Genomic DNA, 19,548 nt, shown 5'->3' with positions numbered 1-19,548 from the left:
AAGTTATAGTCTTTATTTGGGCATCTAGGACTTACATATTTATTTTTACTACTGGGACAAATATATTTATCATTAGACCCATACGTCCTCTCCCATCTAAGATCCCCACATACATTCCACGGCTTTCTACCACTTGATATCGCTTTACACGCATCAAATAGCAGAACACCCGAAGAATATACGGATTCTAACACCGTCTTATTAATTAGGGTCCCCTGAGGATCTCCATTCCTGAGAGTCAACCAAATTGTACGAGGTTGATACTCTGGACTGAAGCACTTAGGTTCTCCTACTCCTAAATGGCACACACTATAGTCTATATTTAGGTATCTACATCTTGATACCTCTCCTTTACATTCGTATTGTGAATGCCAAATTAGGGTTTGGGAAATATGGTTACCTGTTCTCGTAGTCTTAATGCATACCTCACAGCTAGGAGTGTCGGTACCTCTACCTTCCTGAATATAAAAACACATATAAATAAACACAATCAAAAGCACATCTTTCGCCGTCATCCTCAGTCTTCGACCGTGCGATGGAACCTCAGCTTCCAGGATGTGAGGGCTGCAGGGAATGGAGTTCTGCTCGTCTTCACAGGTGTCCCTTCGAGACTTTCCTGGCTTATACACTATGTGTTGGTAAGCGGACAGGCTTTATTATGGCCTTCTCACTCACACCTGTAACAATAAAATTTGTAATCCACAATAATTCCTCGTTACTCCGACTGAGTAGTGCGTTTCAACCGGATCTTGCAGGGATTCTCTGGATCTGTTGTAACTTGCCAAGAATCGACTGCTGCTGGTTTAACCCTGGAGTGATGTATCCACGGAGTTACTTCGGCTACTTTTATCGCTGTAGGGGTAGACAAAAGAACAACATAAGGACCTCTCCACTTGGGCCCTAACGGTACATTATTCCACTCTTTAATCCACACTTGGTCTCCTGGATGATAACTATGAACAGGGGGATGAATATTCACAGGTAATCTATCTTGTACCCATTTCTGTACCTCCTCCATAGTCTTACCCAACTCTACAACCTGCTGCCGGGTAATTCCTTCTCCCAACTGACTCAAATCCCCCCTTAAGTTACCAAGTACGGGAGGTGGTCGCCCATACATGATTTCAAAAGGAGAGAGGCCCATCCTTCTGGTAGGAGTACTGCGGATTCGCAATAGAGCTATGGGTAAGAGAACGTTCCACTTAAGTTGGGTTTCCTGACACATTTTAGCCAACTGGTTCTTAATAGTTCTATTCATTCTCTCTACCTTACCAGAACTCTGGGGTCTATATGCAGTATGAAGCCTCCACTTTATACCAAGCATATGAGTCAGTTGTTGTAGGCACTGGTGAACAAAAGCTGGACCATTGTCCGATCCTATAGAACAGGGTAGTCCATATCGGGGTATTATTTCTCGTAGCAGGAATCTTACAACTTCTCCTGCTTTCTCTGTACGAGTAGGACATGCTTCTACCCAGCCTGAATAGGTGCACACAATTACCAACAGGTAACGATGTCCACCCGATTTAGGCATTACTGTAAAGTCTATTTGTAGATCGGACATGGGGAGTCCCCCCATAAACTGGACTCCTGGTGGCTTTACTGGTCCTTGTCTTGCATTATTCTTAGCACACGTTACACATCTGCGTACAATGGCCTGAGTCAAGTTGGACAATCTTGGTATGTAGAAATGTTTCCTGAGAGATTCTTCAGTACTGTCTCTCCCAGAATGTGTCCCGTTGTGATAATTTTGGACAATTTCTACCGCTAGTGATGCTGGTATGACTATTCTTCCATCTTCTAGCTGATACCACTTGTTCTCCAAATACTTTCCCGGTTCAGTCTTTAACCACTCCTCTTCTTGAGCTGTATAAACTGGAGTCCATTGGGACAGTGGAGTTGGTATAAGAGCAGCTATATGCCCCACATACTCCTGTCTTCCTGATTCAGCAGCACGCTTAGCTGCACTATCTGCCATCCGATTTCCCTTGGTTACATCACCATCTCCTCTCAGATGCGCTCGACAATGTATGATACCGACTTCTTTCGGCTCCCACACTGCTTCCAATAGTTGTAGGATTTCGGCTGCGTATTTGATTTCTTTGCCTTCTGAATTCAGTAGTCCTCTTTCTTTATACAAAGCTCCGTGGGCATGAGTGGTTAAGAACGCATACTTAGAGTCCGTATAGATATTCACTCTTAAACCTTCAGCCAATTGTAACGCTCGTGTTAGTGCTATTAATTCTGCCTTTTGTGCTGATGTTCCTTTCGCCAGTGGCCGAGCTTCTATCACCTTGTCTATTGTTGTTACTGCATATCCTGCATAGCGGATCCCTTCTTTCACATAACTACTGCCGTCGGTATAATATTGAACATCGGGGTTCTGGATGGGAAAATCACGAAGATCTGGTCTACTTGAGAATACTTCATCCATTACTTCCAAACAATCATGTTGACTTTCAGTAGGTTGCGGCAAAAGGGTAGCTGGATTTAAGGTGTTTACAGTCTCTAAATGCACTCTTGGGTTTTCACACAACATTGCTTGATACTTGGTCATACGGCTGTTACTAAACCAATGATTTCCTTTGTAATCCAACAACGTCTGTACTGCATGTGGGACTCGTACATAAAGTTCTTGACCCAGAGTGAGTTTATCGGCTTCAGCTACTAGCAGGGCGGCTGCAGCTACGGCTCTTAGACAAGGTGGAAGTCCGCTGGCCACTGCATCCAATTGCTTAGACATGTAGGCAACAGGTCTTTGCCATGATCCCAAGTACTGTGTCAATACTCCCACAGCCATTCTTCTTTGCTCGTGTACATACAGGTAGAATGGTCGTGTGTGATCAGGTAGACCTAATGCTGGGGCACTCATCAAAGCCTTCTTCACATCTTCAAATGCCGTTTGCTGTTCTTGGGTCCATAAGAAGGGGTCGTGCTCTGTACCTTTGATAGCTGCGTACAGAGGTTTTGCCAGTATCGCATAGCTGGGAATCCATATCCTACAGAAGCCTGCTGCCCCCAAGAATTCTCGCACTTGTCTTCTATTCTTGGGTATTGGTATTTGGCAGACAGCTTCTTTTCTCTCTGGTCCCATAATCCTTTGACCTTCAGAGATATGGAATCCCAGATACTTGACAGTTGGCAAACACAACTGAGCCTTCTTCCTGGACACCTTGTATCCTGCCTTCCAGAGAATATGTAGTAGATCGTGCGTTGCTTGCTGACATTTTTCTTTTGTAACTGCTGCTATCAACAAGTCATCTACATATTGTAACAATACACATTCTCCTGGGATAGACTCGAAATCCAGTAGATCTTGACTTAGAGCTGAACCAAATAGGGTAGGTGAATTTTTAAACCCTTGGGGCAGTCTTGTCCAAGTCATTTGGCGTTTTGAGCCCGTTACAGCGTTCTCCCATTGGAAAGCGAAAATACATTGACTTTCTGCGGCAATTCGGAGGCAAAAGAAGGCATCTTTGAGATCTAAGACTGTGAAGTAAGTAGCCCCGCCCGGAATTAAAGCAAGCAGGTTATATGGATTGGGTACAACTGGATGTATACTAACAACCGCATCATTGACTGCTCTCAAGTCCTGCACAGGTCGATACTCATCTGTACCGGGCTTTTGAACAGGCAGCAATGGGGTGTTCCAGGGGGAAGTACAGAATTTTAGGATACCATACCGTATGAACTTATCCAGATAGGATTGGATGTTCTTCTTAGCCTTCTGTGGGATGTGGTATTGTCTTAGGCTTACTGGATAAACCCCAAGTTTCAGTTCAATTTTTATAGGTGGAATATTGCGGGCCAGTCCTGGTGGGTTGTTCTCTGCCCAAACTCCTGGTATGTTAAACAATGTCTCATCACTCCTAGGGTTTTGGCTAGTCAACACTGTATAAAGTCGCCACTCTTCTTCCTTTGGTACGGATAAAGTCATAATACCTGAAGGTCCATTAAACTTTAAGGATGTTGTTCCATTTGGTAGGAACGTAATCTGCGCTTGTAATTTTGATAGCATATCACGTCCCAGCAATTGGACTGGACATTCAGGCATATAAAGGAATTGGTGTTTTACTACGTGGCCTCCCAATGTACAGAGTCGACTTTTAAGAACCGGTTTTTCAGCACTTCTTCCAGTTGCTCCTATCACAGTAATAGTCCTTCCAGATGGAGGAGCAACTAGATTAGTCACCACTGAATGTTCAGCACCAGTGTCGATCATGAACGCACTCCTTTTTCCCCCTATTGATACATCGACCATAGGCTCCGCTCGACCAAGGGGGATGGAGCCCGGTCGGTATCAATAGTCCTCCATGACCGTGTCAGCCAATCCTACAAAGTCCCTACCTTCTCTATCGCGGGACCTTTGCGCTGCTGGAATATACCTGTCTTCCCTAACACTTCCTCTGTTCCCATAGCCTAAAGTTTCCGTAGCCTGCCCTGGGTTGGTCTCTCTCGTACTGCTCTCTTTGCGGACATTCGTTCCTCCAATGCCCTTCTTCCTTGCAATACGCGCATTGATCCCTACTCAAAGGCTCCCTACTCCATCTATTATTGCCTCTATCTGGGCCCCGTTTATCTACGCCTGCGATCGCTACCGCTAGCATATCAGCCTTTTTACGCATCTTGCGCTCTTCCTCTTTCTTACTTTCTGTATCCCTGTTCATATAGACCTTATTTGCTACCTCCATTAGTTGGGTGATGGACATACCTGCAAACCCTTCTAACTTTTGTAGCTTGCGCTTAATATCTCCGTATGCTTGGCTGACAAAGGCGGAGTTAACCATTCGGGAATTGTCTGCGTCTTCCGGATTAAAGGGGGTATACAAGCGGTATGCCTCCAATAATCAGTCATAAAAGACACTGGGCGCTTCATCGCTTTTCTGAATCACCTCAACTGTCTTCGACATGTTAATGGCTTTCTTTCCTCCTGCTTTCATGCCAGCAATTATAGCGTCTCTATAGGCTCTGAGTTGAACCATATCAGCACCATTTACGTTCCAATCGGGATCAGTGTTGGGATAATGTGTTGCGGCCCATGCTGCTGGATTAGCTTGGTTCAAAACACGGGCTCTATCCTCTAGTGCTTTTATGGCTGCTTGATTTATTCTTGTCCTTTCCTCATTGTTAAATAAAGTCATTAGTAACTGCTGGCAATCAGCCCATGTCGGATTATGCGTCTGTACTATTGAGGTGAACAGATCAGTCATAGCTTGTGGTTTCTCAGTATACGAGGAATTATGGGTCTTCCAGTTTAAAAGATCGGTTGTGGTAAATGGGACATATACGAAGACTGGGTCAGCGTGTGCCATTTGACCTGCGGCATCGATATAAGCTGACCCGGGATTCAGACGAAGAGGCATCTGATAGTGCTTTAATTGTTGGGCACCAGTCAACTGTCGGGTTTGGATGGGGCTACGTAGAGAGGCGTCAGTCATGGGTTCCGGTCGGGGAGAGATAGGGTATGGGGATGTGGGAGGTTGGTTTTGGGAAAAGGTCGTAAATAAAACACTTCGAGCCGAGCTAGATGAAGCTTGACCGGAAGTCTGAAGTGGCGCCAAATCAGGATATTCGTTTCTAATGGGGGTGGGTTCTGGTTCCGGAAGGGGAGATTTAGTACGAGGGGGGGTGGATCCTGTACTGGAGGAGGAAGCGGAAGTGGATGGGGGTAATGAGGGGAGGGCTGCAGGACTTCCTGCGTTTGTGTCACTTCCTCTTAACGGAAAGTAAGGGGGCGGCAAAGGGATCTCGGACTCAGGAGGCGTGTCCAAAATGGGCCTAACACCAGTCCTAGTGGACGAACAAGTCCTAGCTACCATGAGGCGACACTGCTCCTCGTGGCATGTCTGGAGCCATTTTGGCGAGTCATTTACGGCCTGTCTCCAACAGTCAATATAAGGAAACTGGCCGTAAAGTTCAGGCCTACCTGATACAGCCACGTGTAAGCGCTGTACCAGAGTTAGATCCAAACTGCCACGTGGCGGCCATGCCGCAACCAAAGTAGGCCACTCCCTAGTGCACAAAGTAACTAAACGCACAGGAGACATCTTAACCCCAAAATCACAAGTTTTGAATCCCTTTTTAAAATTCTTCACCATACAACCTAAGGGATCCGGAATCGTTGACTGCGACGCACCCATACTTAACAACGGAACGTCGTCGACAACGAATACTATACACGCGTACTATTCAACAGTCACACCCGTTTCCTCTGGCAACAGCACCACGTGGTACGGTTACCAAGTGAAACGTACACAATAACAATAAACACTCAGGGAATTCCCGTACACACACAGCTGTTACACCAGTCACTATATAATCAATATTATGCCCTTTGGCGTAACTATACAGTCACCCACGCTATAATTCTCTATATACGAATTACCCGTCTATAACACACCCCAGTAACATCGTCTTTTACAAATAGCGGTTACAGTACGGTTAGCATAGGTCAAAGCACAAGTTAAGGTCACAATACAATTATTAGTGGTTATGGTGTTAAACATGCAATGGACAACAATGATTAGTACTTATATACAGTGTCAGTAAATATACAGGGTTATGGTACCGTGCACTATAATACAGCAACACACTATTAACACTCTCGCTAGACGGCTGAGCTCGCGCTATCTAACAAGATATACACTTTACTAAAACAATCGTTAACACATTTACAATTCCCAACTAAACTATTGGCCAGTACCTTGAATGGACTACCTAAAACTATATACACCCGTTTTGGTTAGCCACACTGCCCAATCACCACATATATAGCGAGCTAGAGAACCGAATTTACACAGGCGCCTCTTAGTCGCACTATCAAAAGTCTAGTGGGTTCCAAATTTACACGCCTTCCCACTTAGCCCAGATAGGATGAGAACTAGCGAACCGAATTTACACAGGCGCCGCTTAGTCTCCCGGTCCCTCCGACCTAGCGAACGTAATATACACCCTAGAACGCTAGTCTAGACAAGACACCGGTGTCCGGCTAGGGCTATTTACACCAGAACCCCGCCTGACTAACCAAATCAAACGGTCTGACTAAAGAGCGTTCGATCGAGCGGTGCGCCTTCGCTCCTTCCCTCCGACAGAGGGGGCAGATACACAGATTCAAAACCCCTTTGGGCCTACCGCACAATCGGTATACCCCTAGTGGGTCCTGCCGTCTAAAACAGCAGTTGTCTTACCTCCTCGTTCCTGAACCTGAGTTCACACTCATCGACGGGGACACCCCAGCACTTCTCACGTAGAGGCCGATGATCTCCTGGACAACAGACCAGTGGCGCCGAGACGAAGGGAGGTCCACGCAGAAGTTCAGGGGTGCAGCCGTAGAGAACGTGGGCAAAGATAGACCGTCTCACGCCTCTGCCTCTCAGCTACCGTTGAACGATGAGTTTCCCGGCCAATGCACCAAATGATACCGGAGAAACTGACGGAAGCCAAGCACAGAGAGATGGACACAGGTTTCTTCAGGAAGGAAGAGATTCTTTATTGGATCACCGATCGGGACTCAGAGGGACTAGCGTCACCAAAATACAGCAAATTCTGAGCCCCGGACAATAGTGCAGGCTCCTTATATAGGCATATAACTCCTCCCATATTAAGCTCCACCCGCACATTCTCTTAACCAATCAACACAAATAAGAACTAACTTCCTGTTTGACCGCATGGCTTGTCCAGCACAATGGAGGAGGGGAATACTATATCCTGTATTCTTGCACATGCTCCGTACACTACTGATCGTATCTTGCCTCGTGCAACCAACTGATCGATACGTCAGCATATGCACGTACACATGCCACGTGGTAATCTCGGCCTACTAAATTTATTTTTACCGAGATTCCACCACAGTTTCCTATGTGCAAGGACCATTGGATCTGAAATTCCATGGCTGCCAATCTGTATGCTACTTGCTTGTCTGTTTAAGAAGTGCCAATAAAGCTTATTTGAAAAGCCTGCCTCTTTGTTGTACTTCAGTGTATGATTTAGAGTTTATTCTTTGCTGCCCAACAGCTCTGAGCTCAGTAAGCTGTCCAGAAGAAAGATGACTAGAAGACAAGGAGAGACATGCAAGGTAATGATCTTGGGGAGAACCAGAGGACTAGCTTGGTACTTTAATTGCAATGGAATTATGGTCTGTGTATTAACTGTGGAAACATAGGAAGATCTCCTTTCAAATGGGAAAGACATGGGATATCAGTTACTGTATTCAGAAGAGTGGGCACAGAGGACAATATGTTATAATGGGTGTGGAAGGTGCTTTGCATTCAGGGTAGTGATTTTAGAAAGCAGGGTGAGAGCAACATTTTGTTCTTGGACCCAGACAATGCTGTTCCTGCTATAATTTAATTCACACATTTAAGAAAACCTGCATCTCTATCCAAAGACACTCACTTTGGCTGCATTAGTGAAGCCAGAAGTTGGCGAAAGAACACTTCCACTGGTAGAAATCGCGAAAACAGAAGGACTGGGCTGTATTATGCTGTACTGTATAGAGAAAGCAGAATAAAGGAGTTAATGTAATTTAGAATATTGTTGCCAAAAACGTTATGGTGCCAACATGTAATCATTCTTCCTATATAATCATCAATGCATTTTTTTACGTTCTTTGCATTTTACTATTTTATATAATGCCATTGCGGCATTTATTACAGACAGACAAACAGACAGACATAAAAATACATTGACCATCAGACAGACAGATACTCCGACAGACAGATAGCTACACATACAAATATTTTCTATCTCACACTCACCGTCACCGGGGCATTATTGGGCTGCCGTAATACAACTTTGTATATAGGACTGGAAGCAGGAATGTTTGAGTAAACCGTCACTGTATCTCCAGCTGCATGGGAAAATCAAATCATACATATAAATATCTAGTATTTTTACTGACTTCATTGATGTTGTTCATACTGGTAACATTGCACTGATCAAAACCAGGACCTTTCTTTTGTTGATTCACGACATACCTCACATATTCTCATACAGAGAATGACACTTCTTCACCCACAGACAACAGTTCCACATGATATCGCAGTATATAAAAGTCACAAGCAATCTACAAACCAATCAAGATGGCTCATATGGGGCCACAGTTGTAATACATTCATGGATTTTCTCTGACCAGTTATGAATTTTGCACCACCCCGGGCTGTATTATTCATGTACCTCCCAAGAGACTGTGAAACCCATAGCTTTATATTATCATTGTGCATGTTACATTGTAATTAGTAGAAGCAGTTTATTATTCAGAGTCCGTACAGATGTTTCAACAGAAACTAGGTGCATACTTTCAAAAACATAATATTCAATTATATAATTTTTCAGCTGTAGGGTAATAGCTTCTTGATCCAATGGTCCATCTGACGGTTATTCTGGGGTCAAGAAGGAATATTTTCCTAGTTTGTTGCAAAATTTGAAGTACTTCAAATGGTTTTTATTTGCCTGCTTTTGTATCAACAGCAAAAAACAGATGTAAGGAAGGCTGAACTTGATGGACACAACTATGTAACTATGCAATGTTGACCAATATAGACTGTATTACTATAGTCCACCATTTGTACCTCTTGAGCTTCCTCTGTATTTCCTTTAATCCCCTCTCATCTGTCGATACGTTACAAAACATGAACATACAATGGAGATTTATTAAAGTTTTCTGCTTTAAAAAGTGGCCAAAGTGGCTAAAGTAAAACAATTCAGCAAAAGTCAACAATTACCCTGGAAAATGGGACCAGCATGCACATTCCATTGATGGCTCCTCTGTTTTCACAGTTTTGCACCATTTTTAAAAACACAACACTTTGATAAATCTTTCCCGCGTGTCTCTGCTCACCTTGACTTGAAAACTTTGGTTCACACTGAGGTTCGACAATATCGTTTTTGATCATCACAAACAGTTGATTGAAGACTGTTTCGTTATCACAGGTTGCTGTAATGGTCAGAATGTACTGGTTGACGACATCTGCATTCAGGGCCACGGTGCTGCTCAGGGTGATCTATACGAGACATGGAGAGAGTTTTATACACAGAGTTCTAAACAAATTGTCCGTTCTGTTTAACTGCGTCTTGCACTGCCATAAATCTAGATACCATGTTTGTCATGCATGCATACACTACATAATACAGATTTTCCCTCTGACTTCTGTTACTCAGACAAAAAGCATGTCAATTGTAAAGTATATAGAAGGAACATTTAGAGCTCATACATACAGTATTTATTGTTTTATTATGAAGAATACCTCACATTATTTGAATGTGTAGTGCCTTTTGACCACTCATTGTGAAGATAATAATAATGTTGTCCTACCAAATAGACAGATTTGAAAGACTGGTACTGGTCCATTAAAGTCCCACCACTTACAGTGGAATTGATTCACTAAAACAGGAATTGTAGAGAATCCACAGGTGAACTGCACATTATAGACCAAAGTAGATGAATTCTTGAATTGCAAACATTGTCATTTACAGGTCTTCTCAGGCTTAGCTATTTTGGACAAAATTGTGCGTTTTCCTTGTCATTTCTGCATTCAGGGCCTGTTTAGTGAATAACTTCTCGTTAGAGTTTTTTACCAAACCATTAATATTTGCGATATCATCCTGGAATTGCAAACTGAAGGCAAAATTATTAAAGTACTTGAAACAAATGTTGCCAATTCGTCTATTTTTGCCTAAAACTTGCAAATTCACTGGTGAATTCCAGACAAATTGTAGCTTAGTCAATAATCCTATATCTCCTACAGACTGCTAACACAGAAAGGGCTATATACAATATACACTACACAGTATAACCAGTGTTTAATATGTATACACTGTTTATTGTGAAACGCATATAAAACACTGAAGATACAACGCAAGACACTTTCGGGGTTTTTCACTGAAGTAAAATTTGCTCAGTATTCAAAGAGATTTAAAAGTTTTAGGACAAAACATACACATTTGAAAAATTCACCAAGTCAAGGCTTTTTCAGTTTGGCTGTTCTGTCCTTAAACTTTAACTTCACTTTTCAATTCACTTTGAATGCCCTGCAATTTTCACTTTAGTAGATAATCCTGATGGTGTTTAATAGATTTTGTAATGACCAGTAGCAAAGTTTTTAATAAAAATGCATTCAGTAACGCCTCAAAATTATCTACTTACCATAAACAGAAGAAAATATATTTCACATCCACTTGATATAAACAATGGCATACATATTCATACAACTAAGATGTGTATTCAAAACCACATTAAACATCTTTGTGGCCAGGGATGAGACATATATGTGTGGACTCCCCATGTACAAATAAACACAAACATGATTAGTCACACACAGTACTATAAACTAGCCAGAGACTTGTCAATTATTTGTCAAAATGATTTATTCTTAAGAGCGTAATTTAGATTTTTGTCATTACGCAACACTTTTTATTCAACTTAATTCCTGGGACTGTTTTAAGAAAAAAATATCTTTGGATATATCAACGTCGAGTATATATAATCTTGATTTGAGCGTGCAGTTGGCACTGGTATAAACAATTAGTCAAAGAGCCAGTCAGAGTTAGTGGTGATAATTTTAGCACAGGCATAGAAGTACTTTGATGCTTTTTGAGCAGTATTCTGATTGTATTATAAAAGCGTCTCAGCCATAAAAAATAAGCTTCATCTAATCTGTTTCTATATAGCTCTCTATATCTGAATCTGTTTTTTTCCCCTCAGTGCTCTAGTTTTAATTAAATAAATAAAGTTGGGACTACTTTTCCTTGTGTATAGCAGACACGTTCACAAAACTTGACAATGGGTGAGACCAGCGGCGTACATACCACGGTCGCAGGGGTCGCAGCTGTGACCGGGTATCAACCGCCATCATCTTCTGCGGCCCCGGCCTGCGCGGCAAACCGCTGGGGCCGCTGGCCAAGGGGTCCATCGGGTGGCCCTGACAGCATAGATGTGGATTGTCAGGGGGCCGGGTCAGCGCTGGCAGCTATAACAGCGTGACTGGGCCCCCTGTGATGACATCACAAGCTGGGAGGAAGTGACTGCACGTCACTCCTCCCAGCTAACACTGAGAGCCGCACGGGAGGATGCAGAGGGAGTCAGAGTGGGAACTCTGACTCCCATCCACCTGAGCCACCACTGGACCCCAGTGGAAGTCACCTTCCTGCACCTTAAAGGTAGGAAACAGGAGGGTGATTAAAATATTTTGTGTGTGTGTCTGTCTGTATGTATGTGTGTGTGTGTGCCTGTCTTTGTATGTATGTATGTGTGTCTGTCTGTGTGTGTGTCTGCCTGTATGTGTGTGTGCTTGTCTATTTGTATGTATGTATGTGTGTCTTGTGTGTGTGTGTGTCTGTCTGTCTGTATGTGTGTGTGTGTATGTATGTGTGCCTGTCTGTTTGTATGTATGTGTCTGTGTGCCTGTCTGTGTGTCAGTCTGTATGTATGTGTATGTCTGTGTGTCGGTCTGTATGTATGTCTGTGTGTGTCTGTATGTATATATGTGTGCCTGCCTGTTTGTATGTGTGTGTGGGTGTCTTATGTATGTGTGTGTGTGTGTGTGTGTCGGGGGGGAATAGGGAGGGGGGCACAGATCATTTTCGCACCGGGGCCCCATGGTTTGTGTGTACGCCACTGGGTGATACTTAAAGCAAGGTTCTGTTTCAGTTGCCAATCAAATGTACACACAATCACACATCAGTTAAATCAATCCCACACAAGGGGGACTGCAGCTATCTGTCAGCAGGCCCGGACTGGCCATCAGACTAACTAGGCAAATGGGCAGTGATGTCCATGGGCCGTGGCTGGCAAGGGAGATCAAAGGATCTCCCCCGCTGTCCCATGCAGAGCCGGCACCCTCCATGCAATCTGCACCTCAGCCAGGTACAAACTATTTGTTGTGTGAGTGACACAGTTCAGTATGTTGCCGCGGTTAAACACTGAACAGTGTCAGAGCTCACGAGAAGAGTGATCTGGACCTGCACCCGATTGAGGTTCAGTTCTAGAGACCCCACCGGACCACCAGGGTTTTCAATGTCATCTCCCCTGTCTAGAGGGGAGAAGAAAGGAGGGGAAATATCACTTATTTCTCAATAACTAAAAATATATATATATATATATATACACATACATATTTAGTCATGTAAACACTATGGATCGTTTACGCACACTAGATCCCCTACAGACACACACTGCAAAACCTTTACACACACACACACAAACACACCATCCTTGACACACAGTGCATCCCTGACTTACACAGAGCATCGAATATTCCCATGCACACACTATGAATCCTTTACGCACACAACACAAGATTACCTACAGACACACTGCACAACCTTCACACAAACACACTTCCCTAACATACACAGTGCATCCCATATACACATAATATAGATCATTGTCCACCCATGTCAGTGGGTGGGGGCTGCAATAATCCAAACAATACTCCAATACTTATGCTATTCAGATCCATAAGGTGAGCATGCTGGTGATTCTGCTTTAAATATTTTTAACAAGTGGTTGCCATGGCAATTTGTTTTAATGTCTTTAATACAAAAACATTTGGATGACAGAGTGGTGACAACCCCTCAGTTAGCCACTGCTGCCTGTCAGACATATATTCCTCTGGCATCTCCAGGGGAGCATGCACACTATTGCTCCACCTGGATCCACCACACTTATGGCTTGCACATAGATGATTATATATGCATGATGGGCAGAGTTATATGATAATGCGCATACATAGATCAGGATTGGAGGAAAGACGAGACCGGTGGCGATAGGATAGAAACATCAACACAGTAAAGGAGGAGACTATATTTAAAAGAAGAAAAACTACCACAACAAGAGGACATAGTCTTAAATTAGAGGTGCAAAGGTTTAAAAATAATATCAGGAAGTATTACTTTACTGAGAGGGTAGTGGATGCATGGAATAGCCTTCCAGCTGAAGTGGTAGAGGTAAACACAGTGAAGGAGTTTAAGCATGCGTGGGATAGGCATAAGGCTATCCTAACTATAAGATAAGGCCAGGGACTAATGAAAATATCTAGAAAACTGGGCAGACTAGATGGGTCGAATGGTGCATGTTTCTATGACTAGATTATGTTGTACGATATAAAATATTAGCTACATATCCACAGCATTGTGTATTTGTAAAATATATTTTATCTACCAACAGAACTGCTATTCTCCTTCGTTGCCCTAAACCTCACCTCTATATTGTAATCCAAACCAGCAATGGATAGAGATGGTGTGTTAAAAAAGTTGGTAGTTGGGCTCGCATCCATGGTTACTGTAGGGTTTGTGCTGTTGCAGTTCTCCATGGGGAATGTGTAAACAACGGTTCCTTGAGTTGAGCTCTGTAATAGGGTTACTGTGTCCGGGAGACCCACAAAACTTACTGTACAAGAAAAAGAAATATAATATACTGTTTAATCCCTGTGATCATTATTTATATTACAACACTGTATAAGAAAATGAGAAAATCAAGAAAATGAGCCGCACACTGAGCTGATCATCCCGGACCAATTGAGTAGCATTTGACTACTCCAAGCTTGTGTGTGTCCCTCAACTATACAACAGACTCACGTTTGGCGTATTTAAAACCTGCATTACATTTTAATTTATTTTTTTGTAGATACATGGATTGTTGCATGTTTTGAATATAATTGGTAGGCAAGATTAGTAACTGAAGGGTTTAGAGTCCAAGCAATTCACACAGAAAACTTCTTAACTTTTAAATGAGGTTGTGGTAATTACCAACCAAATTTAATAACAACTAACATAACATAATTTATTAACGTTTTAACTTAACTTTAATAACCCAAACACAATGCCAGTCATAATTAACCTGATAATATTTAAAGCCATTATTCATTAAGTCCATCCTGTAATATTAACCCTTTGCCTAACAAAAACCATACGATAATAATACTTAAAGGATAAGGAGGGTGGGGGTGCGGCAGCGCAGCTCGCTTTTACAAATGTCCTGTAGCAGTGATAGGATTGCGCTTGTACCAGATACATTTAAAATCATTTAGGGCTCACAAAGCCCTTGACAAATCCTTGAAGAGTCTGCCCAGAGACCAGCCAGCCTACCTGTAAATAAAACTCCAAATTAACTCTTTCTTGCCAACATCCATACCCTGTGACTGTGCTCAGTGCCTGTGGCATTCTAGAATATTAATATACAGTGAGGGAAAAAAGTATTTGATCACCTGCTGATTTTGAACGTTTGCCCAATGACAAAGAAATGATCAGTCTATAATGTTAATGATAGGTGTATTTTAACAGTGAGAGACAGAATAACAACAACAACAAAAATCCAGAAAAATGCATGTCAAAATAGTTATAAATTGATTTGCATATCAATGAGGGAAATGAGTATTTGACCCCTTCGACTTAGTACTTGGTGGCAAAGCCCTTGTTGGCAGACGTCAGGTGTTTCTTGTAATTGGCCACAAGGTTTGCACACATCTCAGGAGGGATTTTTTTCCCACTCCTCTTTGCAGATCCTCTCCAAGTCATTAAGATTTCAAGGCTTACGTTTGGCAACTCGAGCCTTCAGCTCCCTTCACAGATTTTCTCTGGTATTACGGTCTGGAGACTGGCTAGGCCACTCGAGGACCTTAATGTGCTTCTTCTTGAGCCACTCATTGTTGCCTTGGCTATGTGTTTTGGGTCATCGTCATGCTGCAATACCCATCCACGACCCATTTTCAATGCCCTGGCTGAGGGAAAAAGGTTCTCACCCAAGATTTGACAGTAAATGGCCCCGTCCCTTTGATGTAGTGCAGTTGTCCTGTCCACCTAGCAGAAAAACACCCCGAAAGCATAATGTTTCCACCTCCATGTTTGACGGTGGGGACAGGGCCAGATTAAGAGCCCAGTGGGCCTGGTGCTGACAATTATGATGGGCCTATTTACAGAATCTTATAGACCAAAAACACTAAAACAATCATACCTCCCAAGCATCATATATCTGATAGAGATGGTATTGGAGGGAAACTCAAAGGATGCAGCTATACGAAAACACATACTCTATGCTAATCTCTCTCTAATTTATGCTTTCATCTTTCAAGTAAATCCATACCCCCTAACAGCAGTGTCCAGTGAAGCAGGATGTCAATGGGCGGGGTAAAAGGGTGTGCCACTGGCATGCGAATCACATGGCCAGAACTGCCAAAAGGGGCGAAGATGCTCAAAAAGGGGACATGTCTGTCCAAAGAATTGGAAGGACAGCCTGGCATGAATGCATGTCCGGCTGCCCACCAATTATGCAGGCTGTCCAACTAAGGGCATACAATGCAGGCAGCACCCTGAGCTCTGAGCTTTACATAAATGCGTCTAATGATGTGTTCGCTCCACGCTTTCTAAGGACTGTCCCGTAGCACTCACATGTCCACTTGTCTCCTTACCTTCTTACTAGCAGGCAGAAGCTCCTGGTATAAAGTCTGGGACAGAGAAAAGGTGTATGTAGTGAGTGTAGAAGAAAGGGGACATGCCACAATGTTAGAGAGACAAAAGTCTGCATTATCTAAACTAATTTTATTGTCAGCCTGTCCACACAAGTCTTGTTCCCATGCATCTATCTTAAGCTTCCAAACTTAAACACTGTCTTTTCAGAGAACATAACTCCAATAGCCACTCCTTAGATGGCTGCTAGAGGTGCTTCCTGGGAAAGTACTGCCTAGTGTGCAGCACTGCCATTCAGTGTCTCCACCCTCTGCATGCAGACACTGAACTTTCCTCATAAAGATGCATTGAATCAATGTTTCTTTATGAGGAGATGTTGCCTAGTTGACAGTCTCAGTCAATCCTATGGGGAAGCATTGTCATTTGCTCAGACCTCCACTTCTGATGATGTCAGCAGACAGTGTCAGTTCAGAGGCAGAGCCTGCAGCTGCAGACTTGAATACAAGTAAGATTTTACTATATTTAGGGAGGCAAAAGAGGGTGAGGGGGGCTAGAGGTTGGTTTAAACATAATACATAATTGTGTTCCTGACCCTATAGTGTTCCTTTAAGCAAGAGTATGTGAAGAGTAGTTAGGGTTGCCACCTTTCTTGGAAAAAAATACCAGCCTTAATCATTTGTATAATTAATTAGTTATGTGTGACATCACATGATGTAAATCACAAGGAGTGACACAAGAGAAAATTCTGTAAAATCACCAACAAACTACTTACAGTTTGATTCTGCTGTATAGATGGATTGCTCCCAGTGTCTCCCTGTCTCCCAGTGTCTCAGTCTCGCAAGTCACACAGTCTCTCAGTGTCCCTATGTATCACAGTGTCAGTGTCCTTACGTCGCCCAGTCCCCCAGTCTCCCAGTGTTCCCATGTCTCAGTGTGTCCCCATGTCACTAGGATACTAGGGGACACAGTAAGACATGGGTACACTGAGAGACCCAGGTTCACTGAGACACTTGGGGACACTGGGAGACATGGGGCGCTGAGACACTTGGGGACACTGGGAGACATGGGGACACTGAGTCACTAGGGACACTGAGACATGGGGACACAGACACTGGGAGACACAGTAAGACATGGGTACACTGAGAGACCCGGGGACACTGAGACACTTGGGGACACTGGGAGCCATGGGGACACTGAGACACTAGGGACACAGGCTGGGGGACATGGGGACACTGGGAACATGGGGACACAGCACTGTGTCCCTAGTTTCTCCATTTCCCAATGTCTCAGTGTCTCCCAAGTCCCCATGTCTCACAGTGTCCCCTAGTGTCTCAGTGTCCCCATGTTTTCCAGTGTCCCCAAGTGTCTGTGTCCCCAGGTCTCGTGGTATCTGTGTCCCCACGTGTCATCCAGTGTCCCCATGTGTCCCCTAGTGCCTCAGTGTCCCCATGTCTCCCTGCTGCCTTTCCCCCCATCCCTCACTTACCTGAGCTGTAGATCTGCTGTCTGGATTCTCTGTGCTGTGTAGCTGCTCCCCCACAGATTAGTGAGTAATAGAGAGAGGCAGGGAGCGATATGCTGTAACTTCCTATTACTGCCTCTCTCCACACACAGTGACCCCTACTGGCCGGTGCTGGTATTGCAGAATAATCTCTGTTTATATTGAGAAAAATACCTGCATTTGTATTGCCGGTATTACTGCAATACTGGCACGGCCAGGCAGCCTCAAATACCGGCTGTGCCAGTAAAATACCAGTCAGGTGGCAAACCTAAGAGTAGTGTGTAAAAAAAAATAAAAAAAATAAAAATCTTTAATTTTTTTTTTTAAATGGGCCTATTCCATGGGCCTGGGCCTGGAGCTGCAGCTCCATCAGCCCCTATGTTAATCCGGCCCTGGGTGGGGATGGTGTACTTGGGGTCATAGGCTCAATTTTGGTCTCTTCTGACCACAACACTTTGACCCAGTTCTCCTCTGAATCATTCAGATGTACATTGACAAACTTCAGACGGGCCTGCATATGTGCTTTCTTGAGCAGCTGGACCTTGTGGGTGCTACAGGATTTTAGTCCTTCACGGCGTAGTGTGCTACCAATTGTTTTCTTGGTGCCTATGGTCCTAGCTGCCTTGAGATCATTAACAAGATCCTCCATTGTAGTTCTGGGCTGATTCCTCACCGCTCTAATGATCATTGAAACTCCAGGGTAAGATCTTGCATGGAGCACCAGACCGAGGGAGACTGACAGTTATTTTGTGTTTCTTCCATTTGCAATTAATCGCACCAACTGTTTTCACTTTCTCACCAAGCTGCTTGGCGATGGTCTTGTAGCCCATCCTAGCCTTATGTAGCCTTGTGTAGGTCTAAAATCTTGTCCATGACATCCTTGGATAGCTCTTTGGTCTTGGCCATGGTGGAGAGTTTGGAATCTGATTGATTGCTTCTGTGGACTGGTGTCTTTTATACAAGTAACGAGCTGAGATTAGGAGCACTCCCTTTAAGAGATTGCTCCTAATCTCAGCTCGTTACCTCTATAAAAGACACCTGGGAGGCAGAAATCTTGCTGATTGATAGGGGATCAAATACTTATTTCACTCATTGACATGCAAATCAATTTATAACTTTCTTGACGTGTTTTTCTGGATTTTTTGTTATTCTCTCTCACTGTTAAAATACACCTACCATTAAAATTGTAGACTGATAATTTCTTTGTCAGTGGGCAAACATTCAAAATCAGCAGGGGATCAACTACTATTTCCCCTCATTGTAGGCATTCTCTGTATATTTGTATATTTTGTGCTTGCACTCTTTTGTTTCTTTTTTTTTTTACACTGTGTTTTAAATATATTTATCTAGAACGTCAAACATTGCTGGTTGCTGTACTTGATTAAAGTCAAAGTGTCACTTTACTTTAGCACCAAGTTTATTCCCATTGGCTTATAAAGATCCATACTACAACACTACTGCAATTCTGCAATACATGCATTAGACTTATTCACTAAATTGGAATTTGTGAAGTATTACCCACATTACTGAATTGGAAATAGAAACTAAATCAGCTGTCTTCTAGGCTATTCTGATATAAAATTTATAATTCTGTTGTCTCTTCCTTGTTTAACCCCTTCAGGACGGAGTCAATAGTGCACGTTCTG

At 43.3% G+C, this 19,548-nt stretch overlaps 1 protein-coding gene and 1 pseudogene across 1 annotated transcript in view; both read right to left on the bottom strand.

Annotated features, from left to right (window-relative positions):
• The window catches only part of CDHR4 (cadherin related family member 4), a 58,941-nt gene that overhangs the window by 23,537 nt on the left and 15,856 nt on the right, over window positions 1–19,548 (bottom strand). The window contains exons 3-6 of the mRNA XM_063427458.1: window positions 14,199–14,386; window positions 9,839–10,001; window positions 8,757–8,848; window positions 8,395–8,487 (exon numbers count right to left, since the gene is read on the bottom strand). Of these exons, the coding sequence (XP_063283528.1) occupies window positions 8,395–8,487; window positions 8,757–8,848; window positions 9,839–10,001; window positions 14,199–14,386 (536 nt within the window). The remainder of the gene's footprint in view (window positions 1–8,394; window positions 8,488–8,756; window positions 8,849–9,838; window positions 10,002–14,198; window positions 14,387–19,548) is intronic.
• Window positions 2,030–5,273, bottom strand: LOC134568612 (uncharacterized; annotated as a pseudogene).

Source organism: Pelobates fuscus, chromosome 7 (genome assembly GCF_036172605.1).
Source record: "Pelobates fuscus isolate aPelFus1 chromosome 7, aPelFus1.pri, whole genome shotgun sequence".
NCBI lineage: Eukaryota > Metazoa > Chordata > Amphibia > Anura > Pelobatidae > Pelobates > Pelobates fuscus.
Note: the sequence above shows the minus strand (reverse complement) of the source record. Positions and strands in the feature narration are given on the sequence as shown.